This window comes from Alosa alosa, chromosome 9 (genome assembly GCF_017589495.1).
Source record: "Alosa alosa isolate M-15738 ecotype Scorff River chromosome 9, AALO_Geno_1.1, whole genome shotgun sequence".
Lineage (NCBI taxonomy): Eukaryota > Metazoa > Chordata > Actinopteri > Clupeiformes > Clupeidae > Alosa > Alosa alosa.
Genome location: NC_063197.1, coordinates 9,591,343 through 9,603,302, shown reverse-complemented (window position 1 = coordinate 9,603,302; position 11,960 = coordinate 9,591,343). Strand labels below are relative to the sequence as shown.

The 11,960-nt window shown below is 42.6% G+C and overlaps 1 protein-coding gene across 1 annotated transcript in view; it reads right to left on the bottom strand.

Moving 5' to 3' along the window:
• Window positions 1–5,984: 5,984 nt before the first annotated feature.
• The window catches only part of LOC125300243, a 14,557-nt gene continuing 8,581 nt past the window's right edge, over window positions 5,985–11,960 (bottom strand). The window contains exons 15-19 of the mRNA XM_048251979.1: window positions 8,461–8,533; window positions 7,609–7,847; window positions 7,188–7,349; window positions 6,957–7,094; window positions 5,985–6,340 (exon numbers count right to left, since the gene is read on the bottom strand). Of these exons, the coding sequence (XP_048107936.1) occupies window positions 5,985–6,340; window positions 6,957–7,094; window positions 7,188–7,349; window positions 7,609–7,847; window positions 8,461–8,533 (968 nt within the window). The remainder of the gene's footprint in view (window positions 6,341–6,956; window positions 7,095–7,187; window positions 7,350–7,608; window positions 7,848–8,460; window positions 8,534–11,960) is intronic.

Below are 11,960 nucleotides of genomic sequence, written 5' to 3'. Positions count from 1 at the left end.
ACGCTAGGTGGCAACTTTGTATTACATTTCACTAGTGTAGCCTACTTGAAATACGGTGTGAGATTCACAAGTAAGGAAGGTGCAAATATTATGTAATTTATCATGGGAAATTATTGGAAATGTTATTTCTTGTTTATTCTAATTGCAAACCACACACATCCATTCGGAAGCACACGTAGACATTTAATACTGGAAGACTGTCATTTCGTTTATTTGATGTTGCTTAGCAACGGGGACAGACTTCAGAGCAAAGATTCTAGAACAGAGCTTCAGAGAGACACGTTTTGAGTTCGTGGCCAAGTACCTAAAATATCGGTTTCCATGTGTAGGCTATGTGCTGGATGGTGTGCTTCCTTTATGAAAGTAAGTGTTTTATACAGTTAACGTTACAGACATAATGAGTCATGTTGTAGTGGTCCACATAAATGTGCCCCTTCTGTTATTAGAATGCTAAGCAGAGATTTTAACATCATTCATTTCTTGTGTGGCTAGAAGCTAGCTAGGTCATAGGGAGGAGATGTTGCTGTAACGTTATGAGATTTATGTTGCTTAGCGTAATGCCATGGTCATTTGATATGAGATGCTTGTACTCATAACTTCGTCACTAGTAACTTTAGGACTCCTATTTTTTTTACTAAGAGTAATTCAGGAAGCATTTTAGCCCTAAAAGTAGCGCCTGAGTCTGTGACAGCTTGCTTTTAGGACTCCTAAATAAGACCGATTCACAAACAATGTTTTGTGGTGGCATTTCACGTCGCGATGTTTTGAAATGCGTCTAACAATCACAAGGGAACAATTTTGCATTGTAGGCATAACTAAGGGATGCAGTAACACCACCAACAACAACCAAAACTAGCCTACTCATTGTTTACATGTACATTAAATGTAACGTTTCATTGTGAATCAAATTAAAAGATTCTCCTCTTTGCAAACGTTGGCATAGGCATATGGTGACAGATTAATTTAATAATGTTGCTGCGTGAATCATGGTAAGCGCGAATGAAGTGGCCACTTCTTAATAGGAGTCACTGTATGGAAGTAGGCTAAGTAAAATAGAGATGTTTAAAATAGGATAAAGTTAGGATATGTCCGCTTGACAACGCAGAGATAACTGGCCTTTGGCCATAGTAACCATCCATTTAGAACGACTGGCCTTCATAGCAACCAAGGATCTTAGCTGTGATTCATGTAGCTACAGTATACATACAATGTGATGCAAAGTATAGAAAGGTGATGAAATATACAGAGACAGGTCAAGAAATATAGTGCAATGTAGACAGTAGTATACAGTTGATTTACAGAAGGTGGTTTAGAGTAATATGAATTAAATATAAATATGTGCAGTGTATTAGCAGTTATCTCATACAATAAGTAGAATAATGTATGTAGATGTAGCAGTAACATTATAATAGTAGAAATAATAATATAGATATATGCAGTGTATTAACAGAATATAATAAAACAGAATAAATATGGATATTCAATATGACAAATTTATAACAGATATGTACATAACATACAGCTATGTGCAGTGTGGAAACAGTGTCATTGTAGTACAGAAACAACATTATAAGAGTAGTAAGAATACGTTTATGTGCAGGATGAATAGTATAAAGATCAGTAGAATAACTATGTAGAAATGTAATTACAGTAGGCCTATGTACATTTGTAAATAAATAGAAAACTATGGGTGAGAGGGATAAATTAATTTTATTTAGTCGTAAAAGTAAATTGCATTCAATTAAATTGCAATTAAAAATCTTTCCAGTAGGCTTTAATGTCACGCAAAAAGTACAACCAAAGCTGAGCTTGATCAACTAGAACGTCTAAAGAACCAGAACTTAAGTGTAGTTTTTGCTGGGTCCCAGGCCATGTTGGTCTGAGGGGAAATGAGAAAGCTGACAGTGCTGCTAAGCAAGCCCTCAATGAAGAAGTCACAGAATGTCAAATCCCCTGCCCCAGACCTTAAACCTATACTGAACTCTTACATCTCAGATAAGTGGCAATCTGAATGGGATTAATGTACCAACAACAAGCAAGGAATGTGAATTTTGGCACGTTTTCATGATCCACTGGGTCGTTATGGGCCACACAAAATACGGTGTTGCTAAAATTACTCCTATTGTGGCTATTAGAGACATGCTCATGAGTATCCAGCTCAATTTAATGAGTTAAGTAAAATACATTCACACACACAAAAAAAAAAAATATCACTAATGTTGTGGACATTCCTTTATTCTGAGATACATCAATAGGCTCTCAAAACAATCCCAAACAGACATAAGGTCTTTATAGAGCAAATCCATATAGATTATTTGTCAAATAAACCAGTAAAACAGAATTAGGGGATGGAATATATAACATTCACACTCATAGCTCATATTTCTAAAATAAATCAGTGAAAAAAATATCCTGACAAACAAGCAGCATTTTAATGCCTTAGTCATATTTCATAATTTCAAATTTTTCTCTAGGTTACCTGATAGCCCAGTTTGAGAGGTGCAAGACGCGTGACATTATTTATTTTTGCAGCCAATCACTGCTGTTGTTTTATTGTATTGATTTGATTTTAGTCATAGAAGCTAAATTCGAAGGCAGGCCACAGGTAAAAGCCAACGTACCGCATTCACCCCGCAAGGCAATAGTTGAATAGAGCTTTTGAGGTATTGCCACTGCTCCAACACTGAAAGGCACTGTTAGAATGCTTGGATCAAGCCAGGTTCAGCATAGCGTATGTCACTGTCTGCTCACGTTGGTGACCGGACCAGGGCAAGCACACTTTCGCAGTTCCCGCCGGAAATGCAGTCTAGTTGTTCTTCTTAAGTTTTATTTTTCCCGTCTCCCTAATTTTTTGTCAGCTCTAGCGCCTAGGCCCTTGTAGACAGAGACACCGTTCCAACTTTAAAACGTCCGGTCAGTACCGGTGTAAGTTGGTCGCGAAGATGACGTCAGGTGGGTGTGTAGTTCGTCCGCCATATTGGATTGAACAGAAAGCGAAACTAAATTTTCACAGGTCACAAATTTTGTCCGAACGCCACGAAACTTGACGTACATTATCCTTGGACCAAGCCTCACAAAAGTTACCAGAAGGATTTTTGATTTTCGAAAGCGTTTGCCCGTCACAGCCAAACGAAATCGGTGGCGAAGCGCCGAAACAGGAAGTCGTCCATATCTCAGGAACACTGTCACATATCGATACCAAATTTTGTATTTGAACTCGGGACTCCAATGTGAGGGTGAATAAGCTAAAAAAAAAAAAACATTCCAAAAGTTTCCAGCATTTGGCAAACCACCCACCCAGATTTGGTAACTATCACCTTCCACATTTGCAGTTGTACTGGTACATCTATCACACTGCCTTCCAAGTATGCACAATGTCTCCAGGCAACCTTGCCCAATCATGAAATCCTTGTTCTGCCATGGGATAGTATGGACTTACAAACTGAAATGGTAAGGAGAACATTAGCTATTTATTGCTGACGTAGTACAGTTATTTTCACATTGACGGTATTCAAATTAAATTTTTCATTATTGTTAAATATCATGATGGGAGAGTATTATTAAAAATGTTACAAGTATGCAAATGCATATGTTTACGGGCATTTAGGTTCTACTGTGTTTTGTTGTAAAGACATGCAAGGCATTCTGGGCCGTAATGAACAGTGGTCGGCAGCACTCCATAGGCTACGTATTAATATGAATAGTTGTTTCTGTAAACCTAGGGACAATAAACAGCTATCTCTGTTACAAAAACGAGCTGGTAATCGCTCATTGAAGAGGGAACTATGATAAAAAGATTGTTTTCCTAAAAGCATGGAGTTGACGAAAGAATAAGCAAGCAATGTCACGTTAATGTTAAATAGCCTACATCTGAACGCTAGGTGGCAACGTTGTATTACATTTCACTAGTGTACTTGAAATACGGTGTGAGCTTCACATGTAAGGAAGGTGCAAATATTATGTAATTTATCATGGGAAATTATTGGAAATGTTATTTCTTGTTTATTCTAATTGCAAACCACACACATCCATTCGTAATCACACGTACACTTTTAATACCTTGAAAAGACTCTCATTTTGTTTATTTGATGTTGCCTAGCAACACAGCGTTCAGAGCAAATATTCTAGAACAGAGCTTCAGAGAGACACGTTTTGAGTTTGTGGCCAAGTACCTAAAATACTGATTTCCATGTGTATGTGCTGGATGGTGTGCTTCCTTTATGAAAGTAAGTGTTTTATAGAGTTACAGACATAATGAGTCATGTTGTAGTGGTCCACATAAATGTGCCCCTTCTGTTATTAGAATGCTAAGCGGAGATTTAACATCATTCATTTCTTGTGTGGCTAGAAGCTGGCTAGCTATGTCATAGGGAGGAGATGTTGCTGTAACGTTATGGGATTTATGTTGCTTAGCGTAATGCCATGGTAATTTGATATGAGATGCTTGTACTCGTAACTTTAGGACTCCTATTTTTTTACTAAGAGTAATTCAGGAAGCATTTTAGCCCTAAAAGTAGCGCCTGAGTCTGTGACAGCTTAAGCGAGGACTCCTAATACAGGGATGTCAAAGTCAAATACATTAGAGCAGGGATGTCAAAGTCAAATACATTAGAGGGCCAAAAAAACAAATTTGCTACAAGCCGAGGGCCGGACTGGTTCAATGTTTATTAAAACATATTAAAATGACTGCACGTAACCTATTGAACCAAGACGTGTACCGTATTTATTTAATGATTAAATGAATAATGACTGTGACTGAAGTGCTGGCAAAGTTTGCACAAATGTACGATTTTTCCCATCCTCACCGACCTTGTCATAAAACTTGTTTAAATGATCATATGATGCCTCCTTGCTGCTTTGTCGTCTACATCAGCCTTTCTCAAACTTCTTTGACCTGAGGCCCAGTCAAGGCATACTTTGGGGTCATAGGGCCCACCTACATTAACCCACCCCCTCCTCCCACCCCCCATCAAATTATCATAATGATATCACAATTATTATTATTTTTATACTATATTGCTATACATGCACTTCAAAACAGTCAATGTTTAAAGTGCTAAGATTGTTCACAAAAGTTTGTGAAAACATGCACATCAGAGTACTGCTTTACTAATGTAAAATATAATTAGGCCTACAGTAGTTTCATTGTTTTTGCATTGTTGCATGATGCTTGCAAGAGAAATACTTCTCAAAACAACAGCAGTTATATGGGTGCCGTTGTTTTGGGATGTTTCCCTCATGCAAGCATCATACACTGATAGAATATTTATATGCTAATTACATTTAATTTGAATGCCTGAATGTAAGGATTCAGGAGACACAATACCAGCTTGTGTGAATGGTAAATGGAGGATCAGATCATGCGTAAAATCACTGATCTGGAGATCTTTAACTATCTTTAACTAAGACTAATAGCTTTTGGCTGACTTTAATACTGTCATGAATAATGCCAGGCTGAATCTTACGTTGAGGTCTTTTATTAATAACTCAGATAACACATACGTAACTCATGCTCCTAGCATCTTCACGAATATAACGAACTCCCAGAAGTCCAAGCTTCACGTAAGGACGTCTCCAATATTATGCGCAAGACAACTGATAAACATTCATCGCATCACATCTCCCCCTCAGTAAAGTAAATCATTAACATTAAATCAGTCACCTGTTTATAACTTAAATTCCCAGCAACTTTACTTTAAAAAATAAACGTAATAAAGCATAACATAAATGGCTGGTTGTTACTTCAATTCTTTTTGTTACTGTTATTCTTACTTCTTTTCATTTAGGTACCATTAAAACAAATGAACTCATTAATGAACTGTTTAACTCATTAACTCAAGTAAGTTATCACTACCTGTTAAGAATCTGCAACATAAAATTCAACATTCAAATCATTTTGCATTACTGTTACATTTCTCTCTTTTTTTTTTTTCATACCAACTTCAGGTCTTTTAAGCACATAGTCCTTGAACCAGGCAGGAGGGTTAGTAACTCTTCCAGGTCTTTTGGGGGTGGTAGGCTTTGGGACACAGTAGGACCAGGAGTGACAGGCCCCACGGCAGGGAGGGATGGGGAGCCCGGGTCACAGGAACTGGGCTGGCTCTGGTCACTAGTCTCTGATGCAGTGACCTTTTCTGTTGACCCCGGCACTTCCTGGATGTGTCTCCGGTTCCGAACGGGTGAGTGTCCCTTGGTCTGTTTGGACGTGGACGAGGACCTGGGCTCAGGTGCCTCTTAGCGATGACACTTGCTGGAGTCTTCCAGCCTTTTTTCTCCATCCAACTTGATGTTGACGTGTTGACCTGACCGTAGTACAGGTAAGGGACGTGCCGAGTGCTGTCTGTTGTAAAAGAAATGGTAGGCACTTTTGGCTTGTTGGTCTTTGCTCTTCACCGCGTTGGTGTCAACAGGACTCGGAGCCAGCTGTGCAGGTAGGACTGGAACTGTTGTCCTGATCTGTCGTCTGATGGCGAGTTGTGCTGGACTCTGACCTGTTGCAGCGATTGGAGTAGCCCTGTAGCTCATAAGGGCTAGGTGAGGGTCTGGCTGCCGCAGTATGCGCTTTGCTGTGGTAACGCCTCCGCCTGCTGCTCCATTGGCTTGTGGATAATGGGGACTAGACTTAGTGTGTGTGAAGTTGTACTGCTCACTGAATGCTTGAAACTCTGCTGAAGTGAACTGGGTACCATTATCTGATACCAGCTCCAGGGGGATGCCCCACCTGACAAACATTCTTTTCAGGCGAAGCAATCACTTGCTGACTGGTGGTGGTAGTCAGCTGTGCTATTTCAATGTCACGCGGAGTAATAGTCCACAACAATGAGGTACTGCTTACCATCTTGTTCACAGAGGTCAGCGGCAATTCTTTGCCACGGACCACCGGGCAAGGGCGTGGTCATCAGTGGCTCACGCCTCTGCGTAGGCTTGTTCTTAAGGCAGAATCCACATGTTCTCACTGTTTCGGGTGATGGCGCACCAATCCCTGGCCACCACACCGGCATGCTGGCCCTTCTGCGACACTTTGTAAAGCCCCCTGATGGCCTTCGTGTAGCTGGGACAGTACATCTGCTTGCATAGAGCAGGGAATAACAATTCTGTCATCGCATAAGAGAAGTCCTTCTGCTTCTGACAAGTGTGCCCTGGCAGCATGGAACCCGTGTAATGTGTGTGGAATGCGGCTAACTCACCTGGCCAGCCGCCCTGGTGTAGCTTAATGACAGTCTGTAGATCAGTGTCCTGGCCCGTGGCTGACCTAATCGCGTCCAGTCTGTCGCCTGTGATTGGTCTTGTTCCGATCACAGCTTGTACGTAGGCCTTAACCTTGTCCTCCGTGTCAGACGTGTCTCTGTCTGGCAGAGAATTGCTTGACAATGTGTCTGCCACAACAAGTTGCTTCCTGGGACATGCACTGCGCCAGTGTTGAAGTTCATGAGACGATCAGCAGCCGCTGACATCTTACAGGTGCCTTGTCGAGGTCGTAAGAGTTTATGAGAGGAACGAAGCGGTTTGTGGTCTGTCTGCAAACAGAATTTCTCCATTCCCTGCAGATACCTGGTGAACCGCCACATGCCCATACGCTGGCGACACTCTTTCTCGATCTGGGAATACCATCGCCGGCTTCCCGCCAACGCTCTGGAACAGAAGGCCACTGGTCGTGAGTCCGCTCCCCTGCTCCTGTAGCAACGCAGCCCCCAGACCGGCTGCTGGCATCAGCACTGACTACGGTAGGTCTGATACATCGTAGGCACGCCAGCACTGGTAAATGGAGGGTCAGCATTTGCTTTACCTTCTTGAACGCTTCCTCCTGTGCCTCTCCCCAAACCCAAGCAGCGCCCTTTTTCAGCAGGCTGTTGATGGGGTGCATGACAGATGAGAGGGCAGGAGGAATTTCCCCAAGTAGTTGATCATTCTGATGGTCTGGCTTAACTCTGTCATGTTGGTGGGGCGCCGTAGCTCTGTTATTGCTCTGACTTTGCTCACGCCCCGCCTAATGCCGCCTTTTCCCTATCACATGGCCAAAGTACTGATCTCAGATTTTCCGAACTGGCACTTACCCGCTGAGCTTCAGTCCAGACGCCTGATGGTCTCCAGCACCTTTCGAAGATCCTTGTTGTCAGCCCTCTCTGTCCTTGCCGGGAGATCAGGACATCATCCACTCATCTTCTGCTGAAAAATTTCGGGGCCGAGGTTATGCAAATGGCAGCCTCCGAAACAGAAAACGCACCCACCGGGCGCGATGAATGTTGTGAGCCTCCTGCTATTGGTGTCCAGTGGTATTTGCCAAAATCCACTGGAAGCATCAACAGTGGAGAACACTGTGGTGCCTGAGAGCTTTGGTGCGATGTCTTCAAGCGTGGGCAGGATGAATCGCCTCGCTTCACTGCTTTGTTTAGTTTTTCAAGTCCACATATATTCTGGGCCCAAAGACTAAATGCCTCAGCTCCTCTTCCACCTTCCAACCATTGGTGGTTCACACCACGCTTCTCAGTCTCTGCTAAGAATTTGCCTTTGCAGTCGAAGTTTCCCACCAGGACTAGTGAAAAAGGCATTTGTGTCCTTCAAAACAGGGGCTCAGGGCAGGCTAAGGAATGTCTGTTCTGAAATCACGGGTATATCTGGCGCCTGTGTCAATCCTAAATTGCACAGTGGTCCCTTTAATTTGGTAGATCTACGAGCCACTTGTCCCTCGCCGACTTCGCCATTCTCAGTAACGGCTCCTAAGAACCAAGAGCTGCCCCTCATCACTATCACTGTTAGTCAGCTGCCACTGCTCGCACTGCTTTTGTTTTGCACATAGCTTCAAAGTGTCCCATTTTACTGCATTCGCACTGTTTGCCGCTTGCTGACATGCTCCAAACTCGTGCACTCTGCCACATCTCTGACATGCATTTCCTTGTTTCAGTTGCCCACTTTTAGCTTCTGTGTGTTTTTTAATTGTTTTGGCTTTCACGTGTAATTGCACTTTATTTCACTCTCTGCTGACTGTCGAAAGCAATGTTGATGGCTATTTCTAAAGTCAAGTCCGCTCCAGCTGCAGTTTTTTGATATCTCTATGTCCACTAATCCAATGACAATACGATCCCGTATCTGTTCGTTTTTCAACGATTGAATAAACGTCATACCAATGCCTTTAATTCTATGCCTCTATGTTTGATGACACCAAATTAACGTATTAAAGTATTTCCTACTAATTGCAGAAATGTTTGTTTTCTTTTTTTCTGTCCGCTGCTCCTGACCAATTGCGCAGCAAATTATCAGACGATGGCCTGGGAATAATTTCACTCTGCAGACCATTGTCCACATTGCGGACCGCGCCCATAGTTTGACAAATGGTGACCTGCATGCCGCCATATTAAGGCCTTTTACGGGTGTGTTTTAGCCGGTTTTCACGGAAGGCTCTGTAGAAATCTGGCACCCTATTCAACGGTTAAACTGAAAGAGCTGCCTCCGCTCACAGACACCAGAATGAACGAGTTCACAGTAACGCTCATCAGGCAGTAGTAGCCTAATACAGTAATGCTCAGTTCACGCTCACCAAAAATACATATGAACGAAAGTGACTTTCGCTCAATGAACGCTCAGGCAATAACACTGGGGAGGGGGGCTGAAAGTTGACATCTGCCCTGACTGAATACTTGATGAATAATGAAGCCCACTTAAGGCGCCGCAGTGAGTTCGTGGGCTACCGCTGCATTGTGGGGAATGGAGTATTGATGCGAAACAGCAGCCGGTGGCTGTGGCCTGTCCGTAGATAATTCATTCGGGCCTTGACTTTGACATGTCTGTCCTAATAACCGATTCGCAAACAGTGTTTTGTGGTGGCATTTCACGCCAGCGATGTTTTGAAATGCATCTAACAATCACGCAGGGAACAATTTTGCATTGTAGGCATAACTAAGGGATGCAAATGAAAAAGATTCTCCTCTTTGCAAACGCTGTGTTGGATTCTCTGGTTGTTATGCTGTGTTTTAGTTCTAATGTCTGTATTGAAGATGGTCAATAAAGCTTGACAGCGGGATCAGGATCGGCGATTAGATGATGATTTATTGTAGATGGTACAACAATGAATAACAGAACACAGGCTAAGTCTCAAACAGTAAAACTGTGCAGAGTCTAACAGTTGTGGTTGTTATTAGAAGCGGCTGCTGAGCCTTCACAGAAGATGCTCCTTGGGTTGCTTCCCCATCCGCCTCCGTGTCAAAACCTAAGACAAAGCCTGTTATACTAAAACATACAAACATCAATCATGCCAACATGGCAGGTGCCAACCAGTGTACACAACCCGCCCTGGCCAGATGGAGATACTCAGTCGAATAGGCAGACATGCTGTCTCCCTCGCCCATGTTATCACCGATGTTCCTCGGATGTTCCTAAACATCGGCCTGTATGACCTTCCTGCTGGTACACAGGCCTAAGGCATAGTTATGTACAATAATATGGACTTCTCCCAGTTGTATACTACACACAGATGTAACATATGAACACATCAGAATACAGTAAGAATACCCCAGAATTCTACAGTCCATCCTCTTGATCAATCAAAAACACAGATTTTTATAGATCATACAAAACAAATAAACAGGAGTCTGATGTGGTCTAAAGAACAGATAACAAACCAAGCATTACCTCTCAGGTACTTTAAGGAAAAGAAAAGAAGTGCAGGCACCTTGAAAGAAAACTTAAAAACTGATTATGTTGCTGATGATTATCTCATTCTAAGAGTCAAAAGAAAAGGAAAACAAAGTCTTTTTGAAGTTCAGGAAACCGCCAGCAACAGTTCAGTTCAAAGGCAAAGTCTCTGTCCCAGATGTTGTCTGTGGCTCCCCCGTAACCTCATAGGTACATGTGGAGTGAAAAGAAAGAGCAGTATCAGTTGAAGGATAGTCATGGAAACAACAATATATATAATTATCTATTATAGGTGTAGCAACCCTCCCAACCCTGGTCCCCAGTGAGTCCCCTGGTTAACCCGTTGCTCGTGTTCAGCTCCCTTCACGGGTGTCCCCAGAAACCCACCTTTGGAACCAGGACTACAGGATTACTCCCCCCTCTTGATCTAGCTTAACTGTAATCATTCTCAAAAATCGGCAATTGTAATTGTGTCCTCAGATTAAACATTTCATATATCAGTAATCACACATATTTAATCATCAAAATCAATTATAAGACTTATCTAAGTCTATAATTTTTCATAACATGAGTTTGTAGGCAAGAAGAGTCCACTACCTCAACACCCTGAGCATGCTCGGGGTTCTCAAAGAAAGATCTCTACTCGATCCCTAACCTTTCATTTCCTCCTGACGCCATAAATTCCCTGTCAAAATGAAAGTCTCCTCAGAATCTTCCCCTCACCCCCTAAAAGAAGATCGGGCGGAAACTCAGATAGAATTCGTACCCTACCCAAGCCGGGCCATGTTTCAGGCGGTTCTATTAGTTTGCCATGGCTCGCATGTATCCACTTTTCTCTCACCCTGACCTTCACTGCCGACCATGTTATGGCAACCACATCGGGAATGATGTCTTTCAATGAGGACTTTGGCAGTGTGTAGTGCAATTCCAGATTGTGCAGGGAATGCCTCAATCCCCTGAAGAACTTGCACAGGACAACCATGAACATCTCGTAGCCTTTACACTTGTGAAGAGTGATGTAATCTATCTGAGAACTGAATGGTCCTGGTGGAGCTGGTGTCTTCAGCATTGGCAACTTAACCTTCTTTGTCGTGATTGTTTTGTCGACAGGTGACACACCACTTGACGATGTCTCAGGCCGTTGCTGTGAACTTCTCGGTGACCACCAGACCTGTATGAATCTGTTCCTTATCTTCCACTCCCACGGTCCAAGGAATAGAATTTGCGCCGCCAGATATGGTAGAAGACTTTCTGAGCCACTGTTCGTAGTTCCAAACCTCCAAGTTGTCATCATGGAGCTTCACCGCATTTTCAATCCAAGTCCATTTTCT